The sequence below is a fragment of the Apiospora hydei genome (genome assembly GCF_038363865.1).
Source record: "Apiospora hydei strain CBS 114990 chromosome Unknown utg000002l_segment0_segment0, whole genome shotgun sequence".
NCBI classification, from domain to species: Eukaryota; Fungi; Ascomycota; class Sordariomycetes; order Amphisphaeriales; family Apiosporaceae; genus Apiospora; species Apiospora hydei.
In genome coordinates this window covers 1,137,342-1,163,950 of record NW_027117361.1, presented here as the reverse complement: position 1 = coordinate 1,163,950, position 26,609 = coordinate 1,137,342, and the positions used below count along the sequence as shown (strand labels likewise).

General features: G+C 55.7%; 9 protein-coding genes across 9 annotated transcripts; 5 read left to right on the top strand and 4 right to left on the bottom strand.

The window, feature by feature from the left end:
- Positions 1-738: 738 nt before the first annotated feature.
- Positions 739-4,963, top strand: PG997_000348 (uncharacterized protein; the record flags this gene model as incomplete). The annotated part of the gene is made up of 6 exons (XM_066804663.1): positions 739-923; positions 1,070-3,187; positions 3,238-4,189; positions 4,237-4,429; positions 4,510-4,655; positions 4,703-4,963. The coding sequence occupies 6 exons, from the start codon at positions 739-741 to the stop codon at positions 4,961-4,963; spliced, it is 3,855 nt and encodes a 1,284-aa protein (XP_066674436.1).
- A 481-nt stretch (positions 4,964-5,444) lies between these two features.
- Positions 5,445-7,030, top strand: PG997_000347 (transferase family-domain-containing protein; the record flags this gene model as incomplete). Its single annotated transcript, XM_066804662.1, has 2 exons — positions 5,445-6,695; positions 6,842-7,030. 2 exons carry the CDS (start codon positions 5,445-5,447, stop codon positions 7,028-7,030), a joined length of 1,440 nt encoding a protein of 479 aa, XP_066674435.1.
- A 664-nt stretch (positions 7,031-7,694) lies between these two features.
- PG997_000346 (uncharacterized protein) lies at positions 7,695-8,650 on the top strand (the record flags this gene model as incomplete). The annotated part of the gene is made up of 2 exons (XM_066804661.1): positions 7,695-7,853; positions 7,892-8,650. The coding sequence occupies 2 exons, from the start codon at positions 7,695-7,697 to the stop codon at positions 8,648-8,650; spliced, it is 918 nt and encodes a 305-aa protein (XP_066674434.1).
- Positions 8,651-8,946: 296 nt separating this feature from the next.
- On the bottom strand, positions 8,947-9,696 carry PG997_000345 (uncharacterized protein; the record flags this gene model as incomplete). The annotated part of the gene is made up of 1 exon (XM_066804660.1): positions 8,947-9,696. The coding sequence occupies one exon, from the start codon at positions 9,694-9,696 to the stop codon at positions 8,947-8,949; it is 750 nt and encodes a 249-aa protein (XP_066674433.1).
- Positions 9,697-11,706: 2,010 nt separating this feature from the next.
- Positions 11,707-13,032, bottom strand: PG997_000344 (uncharacterized protein; the record flags this gene model as incomplete). Its single annotated transcript, XM_066804659.1, has 4 exons — positions 11,707-11,935; positions 12,026-12,158; positions 12,252-12,460; positions 12,755-13,032. The coding sequence occupies 4 exons, from the start codon at positions 13,030-13,032 to the stop codon at positions 11,707-11,709; spliced, it is 849 nt and encodes a 282-aa protein (XP_066674432.1).
- Positions 13,033-13,854: 822 nt separating this feature from the next.
- PG997_000343 (WD40-repeat-containing domain protein) lies at positions 13,855-15,511 on the bottom strand (the record flags this gene model as incomplete). Its single annotated transcript, XM_066804658.1, has 6 exons — positions 13,855-14,011; positions 14,053-14,237; positions 14,368-14,409; positions 14,463-14,582; positions 14,643-15,414; positions 15,477-15,511. The coding sequence occupies 6 exons, from the start codon at positions 15,509-15,511 to the stop codon at positions 13,855-13,857; spliced, it is 1,311 nt and encodes a 436-aa protein (XP_066674431.1).
- Positions 15,512-16,142: 631 nt separating this feature from the next.
- PG997_000342 (26S proteasome non-ATPase regulatory subunit 11) lies at positions 16,143-17,563 on the top strand (the record flags this gene model as incomplete). The annotated part of the gene is made up of 2 exons (XM_066804657.1): positions 16,143-16,327; positions 16,444-17,563. 2 exons carry the CDS (start codon positions 16,143-16,145, stop codon positions 17,561-17,563), a joined length of 1,305 nt encoding a protein of 434 aa, XP_066674430.1.
- Positions 17,564-18,262: 699 nt separating this feature from the next.
- On the bottom strand, positions 18,263-24,051 carry PG997_000341 (uncharacterized protein; the record flags this gene model as incomplete). The annotated part of the gene is given in 2 exon segments (XM_066804656.1): positions 18,263-23,288; positions 23,300-24,051. 2 exon segments carry the CDS (start codon positions 24,049-24,051, stop codon positions 18,263-18,265), a joined length of 5,778 nt encoding a protein of 1,925 aa, XP_066674429.1.
- An 880-nt stretch (positions 24,052-24,931) lies between these two features.
- Positions 24,932-26,213, top strand: PG997_000340 (uncharacterized protein; the record flags this gene model as incomplete). Its single annotated transcript, XM_066804655.1, has 3 exons — positions 24,932-24,951; positions 25,330-25,727; positions 25,831-26,213. The coding sequence occupies 3 exons, from the start codon at positions 24,932-24,934 to the stop codon at positions 26,211-26,213; spliced, it is 801 nt and encodes a 266-aa protein (XP_066674428.1).
- Between the last annotated feature and the right edge of the window lie 396 nt (positions 26,214-26,609).

Genomic DNA, 26,609 nt, shown 5'->3' with positions numbered 1-26,609 from the left:
TTCGCCATGGGGCTTTGCGGGGTATTGCAGCGATAAGGAGGTTGCTGGAGGTGATCGATACCACTAATAACTTCATTGGTATCTGGTCTCTCCCCTGTTTGGCTGCCTGCATCCGCAGCAGAAACGGCCAGAGACCGAGGCACGAGGTGACCGGTATGAGATAGGTGCTATTCGGATCAATGACAAACGACGTTGGTCAAGACGGCAAGATGACAGGATGGCTTATCGCCAATATTGCTAATCTGTGGTCCTTGATTTGCTGTCACAATTGACAGGCAAACGGCACATGCTGTCTGGCTTGCGTGTCTGTGTCCTGGCAATTCAAGGCTTAGCATCCCACGCGCACACCGCACAGCGTCCGAAGCTCTGGACAGACTGCAAGTACCAGTAGACCGACAAAGAGCTTCCCGTCTTTGCCACACCCCACCATGCACCATATGTAGGTACCAAACCTAGTTCTCAGCTGGGTCATCTGGACAAACGGCAAACATCCATCGTATCTACTCCTTCCCGTCAGCAGGCTGTCTGAGTGACTCCAATCATCACTTCTTTGGACACATACTCAAGTCCATCTACTTGTTGCTGCAAGAGCTATTAGCCCGAATCAATACGACACCTAATCCCTCAGCTTGTTGTTTTGTTTCGCCTCATCTCTCTGCCCGTGTAGGTCTGAGGCAGACATACTGAAGGGAATGAGATACTTGATTTTCGATTGATTGATTCCAGCTTCTTGCGAGTATGGCGCCCTCCGCTATTTCGCCTGAGCGTGCTCCTTTGGCCGCGGATGGTCCTAAGCTGAGTACCATATACGACGACACCATCCGGTTCTTCCTGAACGGTACCCGCGTCGTGCTTGACGAGATCGACCCCGAGGTTACACTGCTTGAGTACTTGCGCGGGATAGGCCTGACCGGCACGAAACTGTGAGTTCCAACAGCCTGCACATGCATCGAAAGCGCCACTGCTGATCCCCCGCCATCAATAGCGGCTGTGCCGAAGGAGGTTGCGGTGCGTGTACCGTGGTTATCAGCCAGTATAACCCAACGACGAAGCAGATATATCATGCTAGTGTGAACGCCTGTTTGGCGCCGCTAGCGAGCGTTGATGGAAAACATGTCATCACCATCGAAGGTATCGGAAATGTCACAAAACCCCATCCGGCACAGGAACGGGTGGCGAAGAGTAACGGAAGCCAGTGTGGCTTTTGCACTCCCGGAATCGTCATGAGTCTGTATGCTCTGTTGCGCAACAACGACAACCCAACAGAACACGACGTGGAGGAAGCCTTTGACGGAAACCTTTGTCGCTGTACTGGTTACCGTCCCATTCTCGATGCCGCTCAGAGCTTCAGCGCCAAGAATGCATGCGGCAGCAGCACATCAAACGGCGGGTCCGGCTGCTGTATGGAGAATGGCGATGGCACCAAAGCGGCTGGTGGATGCTGTAAAAGCAAGAGTCTGGATGACGGCCAGCCCATCAAGCGATTCACACCTCCTGGTTTCATCGAATACAACAAGGACACCGAGTTGATTTTCCCACCTACGCTCAAGAAACACGAGTTCAAACCCTTGGCCTTCGGAAACAAGCGCAAGAGATGGTATCGACCCATGACCCTTGAGCAGCTTTTGGAGATCAAGAGTGTCTATCCTGACGCCAAGATCATTGGTGGCAGCACTGAAACTCAGATCGAGATCAAGTTCAAAGCTCTTCAATATCCCGTCTCGGTATTTGTTGGAGATATCCCGGAGCTAAGGCAATATACATTCAAAGACGACCATATCGAAATTGGCGGCAATGTTATCCTTACGGACTTGGAGAACATCTGCCAAGAGGCCATTAAGCACTATGGAGATACACAGGGCCAAACATTTGAGGCTATCTACAAGCAGCTAAAGTATTTTGCTGGCCGACAGATTCGCAATGTTGGAACGCCGGCTGGCAACTTGGCAACTGCTTCCCCCATCTCCGATTTGAACCCGGTATTCATGGCGGCTGACGCCGTTCTGATCGCCAAGTCTCTACATAAAGAAACGGAAATACCTATGTCTACATTCTTCAAGGGCTACCGACGGACGGCGCTTGAATCCAATGCTGTCATCGCTTCCATACGTATTCCCATCAACAAATCGAAAGGCGACTATTTCAGGGCGTACAAGCAGGCCAAGCGTAAAGATGACGACATTGCCATTGTTACAGGTGCCCTACATGTAAGGGTTGATGAGAAGGGAACTGTCGAGCATTGCAACTTGGTGTACGGCGGCATGGCCCCTTTCACGGTAGCGGCAAAGAAAACAAACGAGTATTTGATGGGCAAGATGCTTGCACACCCGGACACTCTGGAAGGTGCCATGAACGCCCTGGAATCGGATTTCAACCTGGAATTCAGTGTGCCAGGAGGCATGGCGTCTTACAGAAAGTCACTTGCGCTCAGTTTCTTCTATCGATTCTACCACGATGTCCTGTCCGGCCTGAGTGCTGAGAGCGAACACGGTGACAGTCAGGCAGTCGAAGAGCTTGAAAGAGAGTTGTCGAAGGGATGGGAGGACCGAGAGGCGACGGCCGAATACACGACACGAACAATCGGGAAAGCGAACAACCATGTCGCAGCTCTGAAGCAGGTCACTGGTGAGGCACAGTACACAGACGACATTCCTCCATTGAAGAATGAACTCCACGCTGCCTTGGTCTTCTCTACAAGGCCACACGCGAAAATCATATCCCGCGATTACTCCGCCGCCTTAGACATTCCCGGAGTGGTCGATATCGTTGACAAGGATGATCTGCACCACGCCAACGACAACAAATGGGGCGCGCCAAACTTCGATGATCTATTCTTCGCCGAAGATGAGGTCTTCACTGCCGGCCAACCCATTGCCATCGTTTTGGCGACTTCGAAGGCTAGAGCGTCCGACGGCGCTAGAGCCGTCAAGATCGAATATGAGACATTACCAGCCATATTCACCATGGAAGAGGCGATCGAAAAGGAAAGCTTTCACAAGTTTTACCGTTACCTGAAGAAAGGTGACACGGATGAGGCCTTCAAAAACTGCGACTATACCTTTTCTGGCGTTACCAGGATGGGCGGACAGGAGCACTTCTACCTCGAGACCAACGCATGTCTCTGCATACCTAAGCCGGAAGATGGCGAAATGGAAATCTGGACCAGCAGCCAGAACCCCACGGAGAGGTGAGATCATCGAGGCATATTCGTGAGAACTCGGACTAATTGAACCATAGTCAAATATTTGCTGCGAGGATTCTTGGCGTCCAGGCCAACAAGGTCGTCGCCCGTGTCAAACGTCTAGGAGGCGGGTTTGGTGGCAAGGAAACAAGATGTGTCCAGCTGAGCACGATGATGGCCCTCGCCGCGCAAAAGACTAAACGACCGGTTCGATGCATGTTGAACCGAGACGAAGACATGATCATGTCGGGGCAGAGACATCCGTTCCTATGCAAGTGGAAGGTCGGCGTCAACAAGGATGGCAAGCTTCAAGCTCTGGATGCGGACGTCTTCAACAATGCCGGATGGTCGTTCGACTTGTCTCCAGCAGTCTGCGAGCGAGCAATGACACACATCGACAGTTGCTACAAGATCCCAAACGTGCACATTCGAGGTCGCCTTTGCAAGACAAACACCATGTCGAACACTGCGTTCCGTGGGTTCGGAGGCCCTCAGGGGTTGTTCATGGCAGAATCATATATGTCAGAAGTTGCGGACCGTTTGGGTATGCCCGTCGAGGAACTACGACAAATCAACTTCTACGAGCCTAACGAGGAAACGCACTTCAACCAGCCGCTACAGGACTGGCATGTTCCCTTAATGTACAAGCAGGTCCAAGAAGAATCAGCTTATGCAGAACGTCGGAAGGCCGTTACCGAGTTCAACAAGTCGCACAAGTGGCGCAAGCGAGGTCTTGCCTTAATCCCCACGAAGTTCGGTATTTCGTTCACGGCGTTGTGGCTGAACCAGGCGGGCGCTCTGGTGCACATTTACCACGACGGCTCGGTACTGGTAGCTCATGGCGGGACGGAAATGGGCCAAGGCCTTCACACCAAGATGATTATGATCGCGGCGGAGGCACTCCAAATTCCTATGGAGGACATTCATATATCTGAGACTGCCACCAACACAGTTGCCAACTCCTCAGCCACGGCTGCTTCTGCTTCGTCCGATCTCAATGGCTACGCTGTTCATAACGCCTGCGAACAACTCAATGCTCGCTTGGCGCCGTACAGGGAAAGCTAGGCCCAGGTGCCTCTCTGAAAGATGTGGCACATGCTGCCTACTTTGACCGTGTCAACCTCAGCGCGAATGGCTTCTACAAGACACCTGAGATCGGCTATACTTGGGGCGAGAATAAGGGCCAGATGTTCTTCTACTTCACACAGGGAGTAGCGGCTGCCGAGGTCGAGGTTGACTGTCTGACGGGTACCTGGAGTTGTCGGCGGGCTGATATCAAGATGGATGTCGGTCGCTCGATCAACCCTCCATTGATTACGGTCAGATAGAGGGTGCATTCGTGCAGGGTATGGGACTATTCACCATGGAGGAGAGTCTCTGGCTGCGGAACGGTGTCAACGCCGGCAACCTGTTCACGAAGGGGCCCGGTGCCTACAAGATCCCCGGCTTCCGGGATATCCCGCAGCAGTTCAACGTGAGCCTGCTCAAGGGGTGACGTGGGAGAACCTCCGGACGATTCAGCGCAGCCGCGGCGTGGGCGAGCCGCCGCTGTTCATGGGCAGTTCCGTGTTCTTCGCGATCCGCGACGCACTCAAGGCGGCGCGGGCCGACTACGGGGTCACGGCCAAGCTCGGAGCAGAGGGCGGCGAGGATGACGGGCTGTTGCGGCTCGAGAGCCCCGCGACTCCCGAGAGGATCCGGCTTTCTTGCGTGGATCCGATCATGGAGCGGGCTCGGGTTCTTCCCAAGGATGGGGAGAAGAGCTTCTTCATTTCTATTTGAACTGGTTGTATTATTGTAGATAGTTAGGCAGCGTTGGATAATTCATTCATTTGAAGTTTACACGAGTCATGCACGCATATGTTTTATGGAGCCCGAACCACATGCGGCTCATGGGCAACTTTTTACCAACCACATCCAACAACACACAATGACCGAAACTCCAAACGAGGGCCAGCACCCGAATGAGTGCAGTGACCGGGATCGATGCCTAGTAGTATCAAGCATAGCCGGGGTCGCGATTGCCTCTTTGGGTTGTGGGTTGGTCACGTGTATGACGGTCATTATGAGACGTCTGCTTTGCCCCGTCCGAGTTAACCCATCCTGGTCCTGAGCAACTCACATAAAAGCACACGATGCATTGCGATACCATTGACCGTCGTCCTCTTGCCATGATGGAGCTCCATCTAATTATTCCGATAGAACTCTGCCCGAAAGTAGAAATTCACACAAGCACGTCCTAGCATCATCTGCAACATTCACCATGGGCAGTAACCATCCTACTGGTCCAATTCGGCTCTTTCCCTCTCCGGATCGCACCAAGGAGAGAATATCGGTGCCGCTATCGATTCTCGATGCGACATGTGCGCGCTTTACGGACACGGGCGCCATATGGCTGTTTGATGGCCCGTCGGCTGAGGAAGGTATTGGGGAGAATATGATAGTGGATCGTCTACAGTCCTCCTTCATCGCTACCCTGAACGACTTTCCGCAATGGGCCGGCCAGCTGCATTGGGCCCCTTTTCGACCTGAATCCAGCAACCACACGGAGCGGTGGCAGCGCTGCATGCTCACGTATGGCGGGAGCGACTCCGGCAACTCCGATCCGGGCGTGGAATGGAGCGTGGTGAGGCGTGGTTACGCCTTGGACTCGATCGTACCGTTGACATCGTCATCTTCGCGCCCAGACGACGTCTGGTGGGATAACGACGCTTTCCCGTACGGGGACCTGGTGTCACCCGCGAAGCTCGCGCTGGCGGGATTGAAGGACTCGCCGGGCTTGCCCTGCATGGCCGTGCAGATCACGCTGTTTGCGTGCGGTGGTTATGGCGTCGGGGTGCGGCTGGCGCACCTGGTTGCTGATGCGCAGTCTATGATGGTGTTCATGCACAAGTGGGCGGCGAACTGCCGCAGCGCGCAACAGAAGACTCCGTCGTCCTCGCTCTTTGGCGAGCCTGCCTTCGATCCGCCGCGGCTGGATGCCCGAGCTGCCGGAAACATTGACTCTCCCGAAGGGCCCGACTCGGAGCTATGCGCGAAGGCTCGCGCGTTGCCTTTGCACCGGTTTAGCTGGTGGGATACGGATGCGCCGGGGTACTCTCCTTACCTCGTTGGCACCACGCAGAACAATATGCCACCGGCGGAGATCTTGGCCAAGACGACACTTTCCCCCTCCACCACGGCCCCGTGGCATACGTGGGATCTCAGCCGGCCCGCGGCGTCAGCCATGCTGCACTTTACTGGCGACGAGCTTTCCCGGCTGCGTGAGCGCGCTCGGGCCGAAGCGACTCCCGATGGCGACAGCGATAACTGCAATATCTCGCGCTCCGATGCCCTGCTCGCGCACCTCTTCCGCCTCGTCACCCAAGCCCGGTGCTCGGTCAAGTCTTCATCGTATGCTGCCGCGGCGGACGACGAGGTCTTTCTCGACTTCACACTCGAGGCCCGGCGGCGGGTCGAGCCGCCTCTGCCCGAGACGTTCCTCGGGTCGCCACTGTTAATGACGCACATCAAGGCTCCCGCGTCGTCTCTTCTTTCCTCTTCTCCGCCTCACCATCAGGGAAATCGAACAATTTAACGAACGGTGCTACCTCCTCCACCTCCACGACTGCGACAACGACAACGGGCGCGCTCGCCCGTCAGCTCCGACAGACCCTCCAGCAGTTCACCCCCGACGCCGTCGCGGCGCTGCTGCACGAGTCCGCGTTCGAGGCCGCGCCGCAGCGGCTCTGGCGCGGGTTCCTGGGCCCGCGCCACGTTATCGTGACGTCGTGGCTGCAGACGCGGGTCTACGAGGTCGACTTTGGTTTTCCTTCTGCTGCTCGCGAGTCCCACGGTGAAGGGGGTTGAAGAAGAGCGGGAGGCCGCGATACGTGCACGCGGTCATGGGCAAGGCGGACGGGATCTTGGTGCTGCTGGACCCGGTGGTGGATGATGGCGGGGTGGATGTGGCGGTGTATTTGGATAAGGAGGCGATGGGGGAGCTGAGGGGGTTGGTGAAGGCAGTACCACTATGAGCCAAACAATAGTTCGTCTGATGAAACTGATTTCATCTTGAAATAGTGTGTCATCTAATGGTGGACATTGGTGATAGCTTGGCAGCTTCCACTTGAGATGGTCAAAGATTGCCCCTTTTGGCACATAGCTTCTCAGTTTCGGTATCCTTGGTAATAAGATACCTTCTGAGTTAGTATGGGTACTTCTAAAGTGTCCTAATGGTAATTAGTCGGTATTACCAAGCATCATCTTCAAGGTTGCCGCCGCTCGGGGACTTCGGCGTTAAGCAACTTAGTGACTGACCCACAGAATGGAGCATTAGAGCATGACGTTGTCTGCTTAGCAAGCGCTGTCTCCAGAACTGCCGATATATCATGTCAAGATCATTACTAATATTGGATTTCATATATGCAACCTGAAAGTTGCTCTATATAACTGCATTTCACTTCCAACGAAGAAGGATTCCCATTTCAATATACAACAGCGAAACCAAAGGAACAGGGAAACTCAAGAAAACATGTCGATTGCAATCATAGGCGCTACGGGCAAGCTCGGCGGGGCCACCCTCTCCGCCCTCCTTTCCCAGAAACTGGCGGCGCCCGCCTCCATCGTCGCCCTCACCTCGTCGGCGCCCGGGTCGGACAAGTGGCAACAACTAGAATCCAAGGGCGTGCAAGTGCGCCACGCCACCTTCGAGGACGCGGCGTCCTCGAGAAGGCCCTGCAGGGCGTCGAGCGCTTCTTCCTCGTCTCGACCCCGCGCATCGAGCTGGACTACAACGACGCGCCGCCCGGAAAAGGCCGCGAGTCCCACCACAAGACGGCCATTGACGCCGCCGTCGCGGCGGGCGTGGGGCATGTTTATTACTCGAGTCTCGGGTTCGGGAACCCGAGCAAGTCCGGGGTGATGCGGGCGCATATCCGCACCGAGGCCTACTTGGGGTCGCTGCAGAAGGAGGGCAAGGTCAAGGTCACGGTCCTGCGCGAGGGGTTGTATAACGAGTCCTGGCCTCTGTACTTGGGCTACTTCTTCGATATGAAGAATGATGCGCGTGGAACCGTCAAGCTTGGCGGGGACGGCAAGATTTGCTGGACGGCTATTGCGGATCTTGGGGTCGCGAATGCGTTGGTGCTGACGCAGCCGACGGAGGAGTGGGCGGGCAAGACGTGTTACCTGTCGACGGCGCCCGCGGGGGCGCGGGACTTGAAGGAGATTGCGGCCATGGTGTCAGCGGCGCGCCCCGCGAAGGAGAAGGTCGAGGTCGAGATCGTGGGCCGCAAGGAGCATGAGCGCCACTATGTCGAGGACCGCGGCATGGATCGTCCGGCGGTCGAGTGGTGGGCTGCGACCTACGACGCTCTTGAGGACGGCGAGTGTTTGATTGATGACCCGACGCTGGAAACGCTGCTGGATTTGGTGGGGAGGAAGCCGGTGCCGATTGAGGAGACGGTTAAGGCTATGGTTTCGCAATAGGGGAAACACCAGCCAACTGAATGTACATGCATACAGACACAAGATTCAAAAACTGGCGTGTTGCGGGCCTCTGAGTGAAAGCGACTTGATTTTGATCCTTTGATCGACGCTATCATCGATGTGTGATTCAGGGGCTATTTATCATTCAGTGATCTGACATCACAACCGTCAAGTGAACTCCCCCTTTTCGATTTCCAGTACACCCATCATCTATTGCTGTCCCCTGGCAAGCCCATCTGTGACCAGCTATCTACGCCTTTTGAAGCCCCCCATTCATGCTCCGACACAGAATTCAACTACATCCGCGCAGCGAGTGCCTCCACAAACTTCCGAATCCTGTCCACCAGCGTCCGCGTCGGGACCGGCGACCAAGCCCAAACCAGCATCCGCAAGTGCCCCCGCGTCGGCGTGCACCCGTCCGCCTCCCAGAGCTCCTCCTTCCTCCACCCCTCCGCCGTCTCCCGGTCGGCAGGTACCATCCCGTCTAGCGCCCCGTACCGCACCGTCTCCCAGTCCTCCTCCCGCGCCGTGCCCGCCGTGGGCCCGAGCACCAGGTTCCCCAGCTTCGCCCGCGGCGAGCTCGCCAAATAATCCCGCATGAATGCCCCCGCGCCGCGCTCGCCGCCCACGGTCCAGAAGGGCGGGTCGGTGTTCGCCGCGCCCCACACGCTCGCGGCGTGGTTGGTCTCCGCCTCGATCTGCGCGAGCAGCGGCTGCAGCGCCGCCAGCACGTCCTTGGGCACCAGCGGCCGGAACCCGCCGCCGCTGCTACTGCTGCCGCCGCCATTGCCATTGCCGTTGCCGAGGCGGCAGCGGAGCTGGCTGCGCAGGGCCGGGAGGGTGCTGGACTGCCAGGCTTCGAAGACGGCGGCGGCGGCGGCCATGCCGGGGGACGTGGCGGCGTGGGAGTGCGTCTGGGCGCGCGCGATGTAGGTGCGGACGAGCTGGTGTTGGTACAGGAGGCTGCGGTGGGCGATGAGGTCGAGGGTGCGGAGGGCGGTGGCGGCGTCTTTGAAGCCGGCGCCTTGTTGGGCGATGCTGGACATCGTGACCATTAAGGGGCGTGTGTTTTCATCGTTGGGGATGGCGTTTTCGTCGTCGTCGTCGTCGTCGTCGCTGAATGGGGGTGTGGGTTGGGGAGGGTTGGGCCTGGGTAGGCCCGTGGTTGGTGTTTCTACGCGGCCGGCCGCGTTGTTGTTTAAAAGCGGCCCTCGAGCGGGTGTTGTAGATTCTTCTGGGTTGGGACATCTTGGAGTTGATGGTCCGGTGGACTTTAGTGAGTATGTGATGTGGTTTGAAGAGTCTGGTCTAGAAGTTGTGTATTATGTATGCAGCCACAGGGAGGCAGAAACTGTGGATGATGATGTTTGGTGCCCTGTGTGTAAGTGAGGACATGTAAATGTGCGATGGTTCTTCTTCCATATTATAGGGACAATATCCAGTTTGTTATATATGTCCGCCCAATACGTAGTGACCCCTGAATATACGGTGTGTGCTCTTTGTTTCCCCGTCACATCTTCTTCTTCTGGAGAGCCATGTCACATCTCTGATACTCTGCTCTTTGTTCGCTGTTGACATGGCGGGATCAGGAGGTCAATTAACTAGGCTGGGCTTGCCCAACTGGCTACTCTTGGTCTCGGTACCTTGTCATTTCCCCTTTTACTTCACCGGAGTGTTTCGTAGACATTTCTTCTTGGCTTTGTCGCTCTAGCCACGCTGTGACGGATAGTTCCAGAAGCTGAATCTGTTCGATACAGCTACGTCTCTTCTCACAGACTAAATCTCCCTCAGCTTTGCTCTTATTAAAATATGACAAAACAGTACATACCCACTTCATGCGTTGCAGTATTCACTCCCCTGTCCGGTTTTCTTTGACTGTATCAAACAACATATTTCTCAACTAGTCGTAGTGCAAGACTGTTTCAGAATACCACCGAAACACAGCTTTCAAAAACAAAGGCAACTATCTCGTGTTTACCGCTCCTATAGCGAGTGGGGTTCTCATGCTGGATGGAGTCCCCAACGAGATACTGTTACAGCTACTACAGGCAAGTAGGAGAGAACATCAGAAGCGGGAAAACATCGCGCGTTCTAACAATCAAATAATAAATTTCAGAGGACGGTTTTCTCGACAGTCCGATGTCCCGATTACAGCGCTAACTCGTATCTACCCGCCAAACAGACACAGGCACGCAACCAGTCCATTCTCCTCAATGTAGAAGCCCGACCATAGGCGTTGCAGGTGACAAGCGCATACCGCGAGATCGGCGCGGCAGTCTTTGGGAGGGATACCGGCAGACTTGAGCAGAAAGTAAGAAGGGTTAGACGTGTTGTTCGTCGCCTACGAGTGGGAAACACCGATACATATCGCCGATAGTCTCGGGTAGGATTCGGATACTAGTTACTACTGGGCAAAAGAAGCTCCCATGGACAATTTCCTTTCCGACACTACATCCATCATCACTTTCTTCTTCCTCCTCCTATTCTTCTCCTTCTCCGAAACAGCGGGGCCCCCTTCAGCATGCTACTCGTAGCCGATGGGGGAATAGTCGTGCGTGGGGTTGGGCCCAGATCGGCGATTGGAGTCGGTGTGGCTGATGAGGATGGGAGTCGAGTTACGACTGAAAACTCAAATGTGGTTGGTAACGAAAGTGTGATGGGGGTCGGTAGCCGTGTGGTTGTTGGCGTTGGGAACACATATACAATGGAAGACGATGTGGACGGGAAGGGTGGGAACAGATCTGAGACTGGAATTCGAGATGGGAATTCGGACGAGGGGTTGGTTTCGACCGGGAGACAATATCCCGTACATCTCCGTCGTATTCCTTCGGGAGAAACGGGCGCTTCGGAGTGTAACTCCTCTGGAACCGGTTCCTCGACGGGGGGAGGAGGAGGAGGTGGTGGTGGTGGCGGCGGCGGTGGAGGAGGAGAAATAGCAGGAGTTACACCGTCCTTGGAGTAGATGACGAGGTTCCAATTTCCTCCGCAGAACCTGTCGAGAGAAAGAGAGATGCGTTAGAAAAGGGGTCATGTCATTACAGCAGACGATTCACCACTTACAGTTGCGCGTTGCCGGTACAGCCGTGGTTGCAGTAGAAGTCCTCCGTCTTGTTGGACCGGCCCGAGCGGTCGTGGCCGCAGAAGCACTGGCGGCCGTACTCGAGCCCGGCCAGGGGGAAGCCGCGGGCTTGACAGTCCTTGATGCACAGCTCGGGCGTCATGTGGGTGGACTCGGGGCCGCGCAGGGCGTCGACCTTGAGGGTGCGGTCGAAGGCGTGGAAGTCCCTGTTGCGGTGCGTGGCGAGTTAGTAAGGGGCGGAGGCATATCAAAGAACGATCGGGCATAAAAGAGAAGGGGCAGATGAATATGCTTACTGGTAACAGCCAACGGGCTCGTATCCATCGTAACCATGTCCGAGGCCATCGAACGCCTTGCCCTCGGTGAACTCGAACTTGTCCTTGACATAGAGGGCAAGAGCACCATCGCCACCGCAGGTCGTCTGGTTATCTACCGCACGCAATGTGTAAGTATCAACAGTCCCTCTTTCATCCCTAAGCCGCTATCGCTGGGAATGAACAAAAGGCAAAGGCCAGAACCTACTTCCAAGACAAGGGATGTCGCAGCGCTCGTCCAGGGCAGGCACGTTCTCGCCCTGCAGGGTGTTGCCGCAGTAGCACTCCTTGCCGTACTCGAGACCGGCCAGCTTGAAGCCTTGCGAAGCACAGGCATCGAGGCAGCGGTCGATAGTCAGGTATTGCCTGCCGACGCCGCCGCCGTAGTCGAGCGCGCGGACTCCGTTGACGCCGTCACTGTATCATTACCGTTAGCAATATTCTAAGAGCGCGCGAAAGCGGTCGTGTATGTGATATGCTCCTGCAACGGAGAGTGATAGTAAGAGAATGAGTGAATAGATGGGGAAAAGACTTACGTGAAGCATCGACGATAGGCCGCCTCCCAAGACGGGTCCGCGGGAGGAGGGGAGGCGTCCACGGAGCAGGCTCCTCCTCAACAGGGGCTTCTCCTCAACAGGGGGTTCGTCATGGGGACGAACAAGAAAAGGGGCTAAATGTGCGGGCGGTAATATGGAAGGAGGCGGCGGCCACGGAATAAAATGTCCTTGACGCTTCACATGCTCCTCCTCGACAGGAGGCTTCTCCTCAACAGGGGGTTCTTCATGGGGACGAACAAGAAAAGGGGCTAAATGTGCGGGCGGTAATATGGAAGGAGGAGGCGGCCACGGAATAAGATGTCCTTGACGCTTCACATGCTCCTCCGCAGGCACGTCCTGCGTGGAGGACGGGATGTTCAGCGCGGAGGACGGGATGTTCAGCGCGGACGCGGCGCCCGCCAGCGCGAGGATGGCGGCGATGGATTGTCGCATCGTTTGTCAAGCGAAGATGTGGTAATGGGTAATATGAGAGGAGCTGGCTAAAGAAAAGAGTTGGAAGAGTCGTTAGGGAAGCAGATCTTGGAATTTATAGCAGTTTCCATGTCCTATTTTACAATGGCCTCGAAGCTTTTGGGGTGTTGGGAGAAGTGCCCAACAAGCTCCTTGATAAAATATATACTCAATTTGCTTCGAACCACCACGATTGCAGTATGTTATGTGCTCCAATGGCGGCAAATGGCATGTGTTCAACAGTCCCATTACTGCCAATCAAGCTAGCCCCCCCAAAATTTGGCCAACACTCGTGGTGAGTTCATTCTGGCTGCATAATGGTTGTAGACTTCCTCAGAGGCATGTATAGTGCGCGCACGTGGGTTGGGTACTTGTATACCAATGATGACAGGTGGCCGTGAGTTGGTTTAGATGAAGTCCGAGGTGGGTGTCTGGCCGTTAGCTGCTTGCATGGAAGACTCGAGCATGTAGAAGCAACTTTGATTTGGCCATCACGGTCCTCTTGGTGTAAATACGATCGCAGCCGAAGTGCCCCAATTGCGCAAGCTCGAATAAAAGGCCGACTAACTAGATGCATATGCCGTAATGCGTGAGTTTCTCCTTCGCCCCCCTTGCTTTTTGTCCCTAGGAAGGTCCACGCAACGGTAGATAGGCCTTTCCCAGACAGCCAGGGGTTCTGGGGCGATACCTTTCTGGATAAAACAGAACGCCTTCCCCAATGCAGAGATGGTATCTCTATCTGGCCTTGCGAACCAAGTAAACTCCATAACTCCTCGAAAATGCACGTGACAACACCCGGCTCGATTATTTCTCCTTGGCCAAGATGACCTTGTCACGTTCACTCCTGCGCCTGTCAAACTGCTTCTTGGTATGACGACGCTCGTTCTCCTCGCGTCTCTTGAGGGCTTGCAGCTCCTCGGTCTTGATCTCACCAGCCTTCTTGACCACCTTGGGTATGTGCCTGTGACGGTGAATACGGCGGACCTCGGCATATGCTTGTACCTCTCGACCAGGGCGTTGTTGTATTCCTCAGACTGGCGTTGACGGGCGCTCTTGATTCCCTCACGAGCTGAAGCATTTGCTCTCCAGAGTCGGATGTTTCCATCATCTGAGCCGGAAAGGATGTATTTGGAATCAGGTGTCCACATAGCCGAGTAACAACGTTGCATACGTTTCGTGTGGTAGATCTATAGATTGCGAGTCAGTATTGTATCTTCAGAGTGAGCTGTGCAACCTTTGAACAACGTCTTTCAGGATATATATAACCATTGAAATGTATGCCCAGGTAGAAGGGAGAATATCGTGCAAAGTACTTACATCACGAGAATGACCCTGATCACGGTTCCATAATCGGATAGTCTAGTAAAATTGTTAGCTTGCAATTTTGGCAGATCTCAGGGGCAGGAACATACTCGGTCGTAAGAGGCCGTAACGAGCTCTTGGCCAGTCGGGGAGAACTCAACATCCATGACGGCTGCCACATGGTCCTTCAGGATATTAAGGGCACGGTCAACCTTGCGCATATCGAACAACTGTCGAAGTGATTAGTTTCGCAACACGAGCATACTTTTGACGGAAGAGGTGAGACTTACATAAACAGAGTGGTCCTCAGATGCAACAGCACAGTTCATTCCTTCCATGGGGTTAAATGAAATAGCATTGCAAGCAAAAGTCAGGACTGTCTTGGCGATAGCCGTTGACGTTCGCAGGTCGTAGAAAACGATAGATCGGTCAGAACCACAGGAGCCCAAGATGGAAGTTTCGACCTGGTTGAAAGCGACGGCGTTGATAGTGTCGGTGGCATTCGGCCAGGACAGGATTTCCGGTGCAGCCGTGTGCCGCTCCAAATCATAAATGGATACGCCTCCTGAGCCACCGGCAGCGGCAAACGAATTGCGACTTCTATGGTGGGAGAGACTGTTCCAGGAAGCACTTCCTAGCCAGGTAGAAAGGGGCGCGCTCTCGCTCGGGGTGTTATAGGGGTCGTATAGTTGAATCTTGCGATCGGTGCCGCATGTCAGGAGCTTCTGGTCGCGTGTCCAGCATACAGACTTGACAATGTTTTCGTGGGCAGTAGTGTGCCATCGCTCGGCCTTGTCGTACGAATTGGATAGATCCCAGGTCTTGACCACACCGTCACCACTTCCACTGGCCAGGCGCTCAAGCGAGTTGGGGTCCTTGGCCATGGAATAGACACCGTCGACATGACCCTCTCCGAGCTGGGCCAGGAAGGGCTGAGCGAACATGCGCTGCATCTTGACGGCCGTCAGAGCCTTGGTGTACTCTCGGGCGCGTTCGAAGGGATGTATCGCGGGATCGAGGTTCTTGGGCATCTTGGAGTTTTTGCTGCCGGCGGGCTGATAACTGCAGAGACATTGATAGTCAGTAATTGGACGTGGGCATGTGCAGTACAGGCAAAGACTTACGCCTCGACGGAGCGAGAAAGCGCCTTGATCTTCATGGTGAAAATTGGTATGCGACGACAACCTTGACAAGTAGGACGGGCTGTCTTGCAGGTCAAGAAGCAAAGGTAGATCGGACGGGAGTCTAGCAAGAAAAGCAGCCCACTCTACGGCGCCCTCCAAAGCTGGGATGCAGAAGGGACGGGATCAATACCGCAGAGAGCAGCGAACTTTTAGTGGGGCTTATCGCTATCTGGCTGGTCTCCGCAGTCACAGTCAGTTGGAAGGAGGAATAGCTGGGTCACGTGCCCAGCGCCAAGCGCCAAGCGCCAAGCTCAGCTTGGAGCTACATGGACTTGTACCTTGCTGTAGCTTACCCCCCAATTGCGGCGATGGATTAGTGGGCTCTGTGTCGTATGCGCGGCAACCTAGCGAGCAGTAGTTGCGGCCCTCCAGGCAAGGCTGCATTATGGCATAGGCTCATAGGCGACTGAGCTCAACCATCAGTCAATCGATTAGCTCACACTCCAACTAGCCAGCCTGCCAGCTTGACCCGACCATACCAAACACCAACACCCATTATCGACAAACCACCACAACTCCCCCGTCGCATTACGATTTACCGCAACCCCCCGGCAATTCAAAAACACAAAAGGCAGTCGCAGTAAACAAATAGGCTTGTTCATCATTATGGCTGCTGCTACCGGCAAGTCGGCCGTCAAGGAGGCCCAGGAAATCGCCAGCTCCGACCCCCGGAAAGCCGAAGCTCTCTACAAGGACATCATTTCCAAGCCCCCGTCCATTACCTCAGATGCCTCCATCAAGGAGTACGAGACGGCGCTGATCAGCTTGGGCGAGCTGTACCGGGACCAGAAGTAGGTTTTACCTGCTTGGATATATCAATGCAGAAACTGGCAGGGCTGACCGGTGGCATCATCAATCGTTAGGAACTCTCAAGGCCTAGTAGATCTCATCACAACAAGCCGAACAGTACTTTCTTCCTTCGCAAAGGCAAAGACGGCCAAGCTGGGTATGCAACACCGTCACACGAGCCCCAATCTCGAGAACACGTCGCTAACAAGTGCTTGCCGCCACCTCCCACAGTCCGTCAGCTACTAGATCTCTTCGAGAAGATCCCCAACACCACCGACATCCAGATCTCCATCACCAAGTCATGTATAGAATGGGCCACCTCCGAGCGCCGCACCTTCCTCCGCCAGAACCTCGAGACCCGCCTGGTGACCCTGTACATGGCCAAGCAGTCCTACTACGAGGCCCTGACGCTCATCAACGGCCTGCTGCGCGAGCTGAAGCGCCTCGACGACAAGCTCGTGCTCGTTGAGGTCCAGCTGCTCGAGTCGCGCGTCTACCACGCCCTCGGCAACACCTCCAAGGCCCGCGCCGCCCTCACGAGCGCCCGCACCAGCGCCGCCTCCGTCTACACGCCGCCCCTGCTGCAGGCCAACCTCGACATGCAGTCGGGCATGCTGCACACCATGGACCAGGACTTCAACACGGCCTACTCGTACTTCATCGAGGCCCTCGACGGCTACCACACCCAGGACGAGACCCTCAAGGCCACGGCCGCCCTGCAGTACATGCTGCTCTGCAAGATCATGTTGAACCTGGTCGACGACGTCAACACCCTCATGACGTCCAAGCAGGCCCAAAAGTACGCCGGCCAGAACCTCGAGGCCATGAAGGCCATTGCGCGCGCCCACTCGCACCGCTCCCTCGACGAGTACGAGCGCGCCCTCGCGGCCTACAAGTACGAGCTCGGCAGCGACGCCTTCATCCGCAACCACCTGCGCCGCCTCTACGACGCCATGCTCGAGCAGAACCTCATCAAGGTCATCGAGCCCTTCAGCCGCGTCGAGATTGCCCACATCGCCAAGCTCGTCGGCCTCGACAACCAGCAGATCGAGCGCAAGCTCTCCCAGATGATCCTCGACAAGGTCATCATCGGCGTCCTCGACCAGGGCGCCGGCTGCCTCATCATCTTCGACGAGACGCAACGCGACGAGAGCTACGACGCCGCCCTCAACACCATTGAGAAGCTGGGCAACGTCGTGGATGTTTTGTACACCAACCAGGCTTCCATGCTGGAGTAAAAGGGGTACTACTACTGGGCTAAAGCGAAAGGCGGCGGATGGCAGGAAACGGGTGTCAATGAAAAGAGACAAAGCGAAAGCTCATCGTTTGGGAAACAAGCCAGTTGCCATGCGGATTAGCTGGTTAGGTCTGAGGACTACGCAGAGCAATTGTGTAATACTAGATGAATAGACCGAAATGACAAGAAAGGTCACGACGTCCACACAAACATATACTTTCGCGTAGATGATCATTTATGAGCAAAAGAATTATTTTGTGTCATCATTTATTAAAATGTGCAATGTATTGTCGTGGTCACGTTTATCCAGACACTAAACTATACAAGTCGCAATCTGTGCATGTTGTCGTATCTGAAAACTCCCCCTTTAAAACCAACAAACCCCTTCTCTTTCCCTGTTCTTTGATAATCCCCTGTAATAGTAACGCCGTCTCCAGATGCTGTATGTCTTCTTGTCTCTGTAAAACAAAGTCGACTCCGTTGCTGTTGAAAATGGGAATAATACCAAATGCTGCCACGCACGAGTCGGGTATCTTCTCCAATCGAGTGAAACAAAGTCCAGAAAACAACAATAATCAAACAAAACGCCCAATGTGCCGGAACAATGCATGTCATCATCGTAATCTTTCCAATCCTTTCCTTCACTCCGAGGTCAAGACTTCGCTCCGCCTTCTCCTTTGTTTGCCGAACGAGGCAAGAGTTACTGAGCATCAACCTTCTTACCCTTCCCCGGTCCCGCCACCTGCCCACGCCGCCTCCGCTCCTCGCCCACAATGAGCGCAAACAGCCGCTTCGCGAGCGACTTCTCGTCCCAGCACCTGTCCCAGCCGATCTCGCACCGGAACGTGTCCACGACCTCGAGGTGCCAGGCCTCGAGGATGATGCGCTCGCCCTGGGCGCTGACCTCCTTACCGAGCAGCGCCATCGAGGCGGGCGGGGGACTCGAGCTTCGGTCTCGGTGGCTCTGGGCCAGAGACCGGGCCTGGCGCTGCTGGAACTTGGCCGGGTGCGTGCGGCGGAGCTGCAGCAGGTCGTCGAGGTGGATCCAGTGTGCCTTCCGCCAGGTCATAGGACCTTCAGTCATGCTGTGGGCCGTGCCACTCGTCGTATCAGTGTTGGTACCAGAGTTAGTACCAGAGTCGTTGCCAGAGTTGGTGGCAGAGTTGGTACCGGAGTCGGTAGCAGAGTTGGTGTCGGTGTTTGTGCTGCCGTTATTGGCGCCGTTCGCGTTACCGGAGCCAGTGCTATTAACAGCAGCAGCAGCACCACCATTAGCCGCAGCGGAGCGCGAGAAGGGCTTGAGAGTAATAGGAGGCCTAGCCCCATTGACTGCATTCTGCCCTTGGCTATTCGGTGCTCTAAAGATAGTAGTCGCCGGCATCTTGATGTTGGGCGGCGCCACCATAGGCTTGGCCGGGCTTATAGCACGCTGATTGCCGTTATTGTTGTTGTTGCCTGCGTATTGAGCAGGCGGAGGGAAGTAGTTGTTGCTCTCCTTGGGTGGGGAAGGTGAGTTCTCCTTGTCGAATTCCTCGGGATCTTCTTCGTCTTCGTAGTCCACAAACTGCGGTCGCGGACGGCCCTGGCCCTGACTATTGCCGCCCATTCCCACGGAACCGAGCGCTTGGCGACCCATCATCCACGTCTCGATCTGCTCCGACGGGCTCACGGTACTCTGGTTATGCGCATTATTGCCGGCAAACTCGACAACCCTGCCTGGCGTTTTTGGTTTCAGAGGCGATCGAAGACACGACTTTGAGGGTGAGGCATTCTTGTCCCATCTGCTCGGCTCCTCTCGTGGCGGGAAACGTTCGTACTCCGACTCCACCGTCATTACGGAGTTTTCATGTTCGGGAACTTCGTCACCTTCGTAGTCGTCCGACTCCTGTTCCCGCTGGTAGTAATCTTGCTCGTCCTGTTCCGCAGAATCCTCCTCTTCATCATTACGATGGTGCTCAGGGGTCGAAGGTGCAACGCTTGGTGTGAAAAGCGAGGCTGTATGACGACCCGATTGGGGTGTGAAGTTCTGCTTCTGAGGTATATGGGGGAACTCCTGTCGGTCACGTTCAGGCGTGGAAGGCGAGTCGGCATACGTATCCGTGACCGTATCACCAGATCGGAGTGCTGTGCCCGGAGAGGACAAGTTCACTGGTTGGCGTTCGGGACTGGAACGGAACAAGTTTGTCTGGCGTTCTGGGCTGGGGCGGAACAATTGCTTCTGCGGAATGGACGGGAAGAGGCCCGTCGCGCGAAGCACTGATTGAGGTTCTTCTGGTTGGGACTTCGTTGCACTTGAGTTGGCCTGAGTCCGGACAAAGGGCTTGGGGATCGGTTTGGCGACAGTCTCGGGGGCGCCACCACCCGGAGTATTGGTCGTCGGAAGCGGCGCCGGGGACGAGAAGAACGACATGATGTTGAAGGCACCGAATAATCCAGACTTTCTTTTGGCGGTGGCTGGCGGCTCCGGTACCTCGGCAGCATCTTGCTTCTGCTGGGAAAGCAGCGAGTAATCACCAGGTTCCTCCGCAGGTTCCTCAGCGGGCTCAGGAGCTGGAGAAGGTGATGACTGCTCAGGATAAAACTCTTCTTGCGGTTCTTCCTCCTCCTCTTCCTCTTCCTGGGGAGACTCGGGGACTTCATGCTCGTCATTCTCTCTGGATCGCTCTTGCGGCATCAATCGAGATTCAGGTCGCGTCTGTTCTTGTGGCCTCGGGGTTTCGTCGTCTTGAGCTGTAAGCTGGGCGATGAGCGAGAATTCTTCCTCCGCGCTTTCGCTCTGAGTGCTGCCATCCATCTCGATGTGAGCCGGGCTCTTGAAGTCGTCCTGGTAGATTAACCTCCTAGTGTTCTTCTTCCAGGGACTCGGGACCTTGATGCGTTGCGAGGGGCGTCCGTCCATTGAGCCATGCAGCAAGGACGGCTCCCGAGACTGCGATGACCGAGCAATGACATCTACTTGTGATTGCCGGCGAGCTCGCTTTTCAGCTCGGATGAGCTTTGTAGACTTTGTCGTTTTGGGAGTTGGCCGAGATGCTTCAATATCCCACATGTCCGTCCCGTCATCACCCATATCGAAGGTAGGTTGCGACTCCAGACTCTCATCAAAGTCATGCTGTGTCCCGGTGTGCTCATCGAATCCATGTCGCTCACCCACGTTATCATTGCGGGTAGCTTCGTCGTCAGCTTTGCCGTCCTCTGGTACATCCCTCGCTACACTTTGCTCGACCTTTTTCTCCTCTTCTTCTTCTTCGGGGTTGTCGCCATATGTGGAATTTGCTTCCGAATGCAGCTGGTCGTTGACAAAGTCTTGTTCTTCCTCCTCGTCTACAGGTTCACGGTCGGATTCCTCCTCGTAGCCCACATCCTCGCCACCTTCAAACTGCTCCTGCTCGGACTCGGAATAGTCCTGTTCGTCCTCTGCAGGGGCATCGTCTTGGTCGTCGCCCTGCACTTGCTCATCTTCGTAATCGGCGGCGTCAGCAATGCTACGGACGTCGGCCTGCAGTTGATCATCCTCAACCTCTTCCTCCTTCGCAACGTCCTCTTCCTCTTCGACCTCCTCCACTCGACTGGTTTCGGGTGCTCGAGCACCATAGAGGTTACTAGAGTTCATAGATGCGAAGGTTCGCGGTGCAGACATGCGCCTTATTCTCTGTGCAGTCGGGCTGCTATCCTCGCCGGTCCATTCAGGAAAGGCCTCACTCGGTGGGTCGGCCCTGGCAGAGCTCGTAAGCAGAGGGAAGGGTTCCGTCTGCGGCCCACCCGATTGTATGGTATGTCTCCGACTACTGCTTGGCGGCGCGCCGCCCGTGGACTTGTTGAATGAATTACCTGCAGGCGGAAGCTGAGACTTATCTGAGCCAAACGGATCATCCACTCTTCCCGTGGTGGAAGGGTCAGGTCCACGCTGCGACACCTGGCTAAAGTTGGCCCTAATACTCTGAGCCAGATTGGCGATTGGGTTGAAGACCGATTTCGAGGCGGATTGGTGGTAGGATTCGTGTCTCTCGTTCACGGGCGACTTCTGTACTGAGGATTGGCGCGAGTCGCTTCCTGACCTTCGGAAAGGGCTGCCAAGGCTGCTCTCTCGGCCTTCTGGCGACGACTTGTCAGACATGACGTGCTGCAAACTTCTCCCAACGCGAACTATGGGCGACAAGGTAGGCCTTCGGGTAGACATGGGTGGTTGAAGTAAGTCACCAAGCCCAGGCGAGCCCAGTTTTGCATGAGGATACTGAGGCGAGGGACTGCTGTTTTGGGGTGACGGTGTGCCCACGGCATTTCCTTCAGAAGTTGCAGGTTGCTCCATATCCACGTCGTCCGCATGTTCAACTCCTATCCTTGGCGGCGATGAACGCATCAGTATATCAGACGTATTTATAGCTGCCGTCGATGGTTCTCCACTCGCGTTGCGTGCCTCATCCTCGTGGGCGTTCTTAGAGCCTGTGGTCGAGGAGTTGGTATCGTCTGGCGTAGGTAGCCTCGCAGATCCGAATGCATTATTAGTAGACCGGGCGGCCGAGTGGATATCTGCTGAGAACAGTTGGCTTCGGTGGCTTCCTGGGTTATCTGCACCAGCGGGGTTTCTAGCTGTCCGGGTCGATGGTCCAGGTGTTGCAGCCTCCAGCACTTCATCGGGGATTTCTGAGAACGAGTCATCATGCATCTCGGCGTCCTCTGTCTCGGGATGTTCCCTATCGGCCGGCTTCATCGGTAGCTTAAGCTTTCCTGGGGTTGCGTCTCGAAGCACACTATCCGGTATGCTTGAGAACGAATCGCCTGTAGCCGGGGTCTTCTTGGCAAATACTTGTCGGCTCAAGGGTGTATGCTTCGGCCTCTTCGGGCTCTTGGACCAAGTTTGCGGGCTCGACATGACGTAGTTTGAAGGGCTGCTGTAAGCAACTGCCGATGAACTTGGCTTATGCGCAGATGAACCTGGTTTACCAGATGAAGGCTGTGGCTTTTCTTGGGGAGCAGGCGCATCTCCTTCAGATGGTTGGCCGCCCTGTCCGCTACTCCTCATGGAACGCATACTCTGGCTAATCATGAAGTTCGTCTCATCTCCGCCCTCGGGAAATCGAGGTGGTTCACCGCTTTGAGCGCTGTTCTTCATAGACCGGAGACTCCGATTAATCATGAAATTCGTCTCATCTCCGCTTTGCGCAAACCGGGATTGTTGACTGTTTCCAAAACGGCTGCCGCCGCCATTCTGGCTGGCTTGGAAGGAAGCTTGAAACGAGGGCAAAGATTCGACAGCAATCATACTGAAGTCGGATGCATGAGCCAAAGTATCGCTTCTCGGAAAGTTGGTTTCACTCCCGGCCGGAGCTTCCGACTCATCGTCGCTCTCGGCCTCGCGCAATGCGCCGTAGGACACGTGATTTTCCTGTTCGTCTTCTTCTCGGCCCTCGTTGACCAGCTGGTCAATCAAGTCTGCTATATCTTGATTGTCTGACGGCGGGTCTCCGTTGCGTGGCGGTGAAGGATTCTCAGGCGCATCTCTCGGAGGAGACGTACTCGGCGCTAATTCGTGACGAGAGTAGCTTTCCTCGTTCCCTTCTGGTATGGCTTCCATCTCCGAAGGGGCATCGTTCATTCTCGGATCCTCTGAGGGCAACAACAAATCCGAGTTTATCTCCCGATTGTCCATCTCGCTGGTGAGGATAGCCATCTCGTCCGGGTTGAGCGCTTTCCGCGGGCGACCCCGCTTTCTCCCCGTCGGTTTACTGGAGGGCACGGCAGCCGGTGTGCTGCCAGCTTTCTTGCCGCCGGCGTATTCTTCCTCGCTTTGACAGGTTTGGGCTTGGGTGTTGGCTCGTCCTCGGGATTGACGGCATCGGTGCCCATATCCAGCTGCGCATCGCTGCTGAACATGCTCATCTCGGACTCGGGATTCTTGCTCTGACGCGTCTTCGCCGGGGATTTGCGCGCAAGCGGTGTGCCGGATCTTTTTTGGCCCCGCGGGGCTGGCGTGCCATTCTTGGCTCCCGGCGGCCGGCCGCGCTTGCGCGGTGTGTTCATGTCGGTTCCCAGATTGCTGCCTTCGTCGTCGGTGAGACCCCGTAGCGGCACTATCGTCGTTGTGGTCGTTTCTCGCCGGCGACCGCGGCTGCGCGCAGGCGATGAGGAAGGGACACCCGGTGAGGAGGGTACGCCGGGGCCGAATAGGCGCCGATTGGTGGCACTTCTCTGTGCCGCGCTCGCCATCGCCTCGTTGGCCTCGACGGTAACAAGGAGTCGCTGCGGGGAGCGTTCGTCGCCGACGTCGAGTTCAAAGGTCTGTTTCCGGGGCGAGGTGCTGCGCGCGGAGCTGAATCGGGACTTGTTGGTCTCGGGCGCCGACAACATGGAAGTGTGACCGGTGCTGATGGCTTTGGTGGCGCCGCGACGCGAAGGCGGTGGTCGCAGCGAACTGGTGGGCAACAGGTCCATGTCGTCTTCGTCTCCGAGCGGGTCGGGTGACGATCCAAGGTCGATGTAACTAGCCATGGAGAAGGATGTCAGGGCCGGGCCCGGGCTTTGTCGGTGTAGTCGATTATGTTGATGTTAGGACCGACGGATCCGCCACCCGGGTGCATGAATGTCCAGGGGCGCGTGCATAGAAATCCAGACGCGTCGTATTGGGGAAATGCAAGTCGAGCGCAATAGGGCAGATCGGACGGATGACAAAGAATTCGAGTAGACGTTAAGCTACACAGGTATATTACCCAGGTGGGATACGGGATATGAGCCGAGGGTGGTAATAAGGGACATGGTTTGGGCGTCCCAATTTCCCAATATCGGTCTCCGTAAAAACCTGGCTTTTTGTTTACTTTGGCTGATTGGGGATAGCTTGGGCAAGTTTGGGTCCCTTGCAGGGACCACTCTGGCTTTTCTTCTCAGCACTAACGGGCTTCAGGCTAGGCTCGCTGGGCGCAAGGTGGGGAGGTCAGTGCATTCGTTTTAGGCGGCTTGCGGCTCTGTGGCTTCTGCCGCCGGCTCACAGAACAAGACGACAGCCGACCCCGGCCCCTGTTTCGAGAGAGTGATATCCCCCGCAAAATCCCATCAAGGTATGTACCCTGCTGATTAATAAGACACCATCAAGACATTCCGTTTCAGCTGCTTTGTCATGGCATAGCGGAGTGATACTACTTTATCAGCATGCACTTAACACTGCGCCGGCCAGACTGATGCGCCGTCTGGCGGAAAGATGTCCCTGCTGTGCTAGCTACACTGCAGAGAAATACATCTTGTGTGACATACCCCAATCCGACATATTAAGAGCAGAGCCTACCTACTCCAACGAGATGACGCCATCCGGTCGAGGCACGCCCTTCTTGTCAAAGGGATATGAAGGTAGCACCCTAGGAGCCAATGGGTTTTCGAGATGCTCTCCAAATGCCGAATGTGAAGCTTGGTAACGTGAAGGGAACACAGCTTCTCCGAATTGCGTGATCATTAATCGAATCATAGCTCGCATCTTCACTTCTATGATTAGAAATGCAAAACCGTTGAATCTCCTGTGATCCCTCGTAGCGTCTCAGATCATTCCCGCTCCACGATTACTTATAAGTCAACTTGACTACTTGGGCCGACCTCTCTTGTATTCAGTGACCATATAGGCCACCCTGTTCACCCATCCATAAGACTACTTGCACACATATATCCCCTGCCCATAAACCCTAACTAGCAACACTCCTCCTGTACTATAACCACCAATCAGCCATGGCCATAACCCCCTCCCCCCGTCCCCCGCGGCCCCGTAACCGCCACCCTGAACTTCAGCCACCGTCCCGCCCCCGGCGTCACCGCCGTGAACTACGTCGAAGACCCGCCCGCCGGCGAGCCCAAGCGCAACCTGGTGGTGAACCCGCAACCCGTCCAAATCAACGACATCCGGGGCCGCGAGTCCGAGTTCACCCTGGACCACGACGCTTTCCTCCCAATACCTGCCCCCTTCTTCTCCTCCTCCTCCTCCTCCTCCTCCTCCTCCTCCTCCCCAGACACCGCGGACGCTTTCTCAAGCAGCAACAAGGAAGAGGCCGTAGACTTCGACGACGAAACCAGCATAACCACCAAATACTACCCCGAAGTAACCGCCCTCCTCCTCTCCCACGTCCCCGGCGCCACCCGCGTCCAAATCTTCGACCACACCATCCGCCGCGCCGGCCTCTCCGCCCGGCGTGCCCCGTGCTCTACACCCACATCGACCAAACCGCCCAATCCGTCGTCCAGCGCATCCACCGGCACCTCCCCGCCGCCGACGCCTCCCAGCTCCTCGCGCAGGGGACCCGGTACCGCATCATCAACGTCTGGCGCTCCCTGAACCGGCACCCCGTCGAAGCCACCCCCTCGCCTTCGCCTCGTCCGCCTCCTTCCGCGACCAGGACGCCATCCCCGTCGAGCACCGCTACCCGGGCGGCTACACCGGCCAGACCGCCGCCGTCGCGCACCACCCGGGCCAGCAGTGGTACTACTGGAGCGGCATGACCCCCGACGAGCGCCTGCTGCTCGAGTGCTTCGACAGCGAGAGCCTGCGGCCGGAAAGCGAACGGCAACTCGTCCAGGGCGGCAGGACGCCCCACTCGGCCTTCGAGGACCCGCGGACGCGGCCCGATGCCGAGGGGCGGGAGAGTATCGAGGTTAGAGCCTTGGTATTTGGACCCTGAACGGAGGGGAAGAAGAAATCTAGTAGGAGCGCGTTTGCTAATTAATGGGTGTTGTGGGGCAAGGCAAGGGGATACGTAGAGCGAGTCATTACAGAGCAGATCGACATTCATATCTTTGTTGTGCATATTCATACTAATTTCAGAAGAATTACAATCAATTGTTTGAAAATCCTTATGTTGGGCATCTACTGGGTATGTTGCGCAAATGGCAAACGTGCCACACGGACTGGATAAGAAAATAGAACAAAGTAAAAATAGGAGAAGCCCCGTGTCATGCCATATGCCATAAAACCATTCGCTATGCCGCATCGATCAGATGATTGGCGCGTGAGAAAATCAGAAATCCCATCCCTCCACCAAAGACTCCGTTGTGCCGTATGCCCATTGTACTTCTTC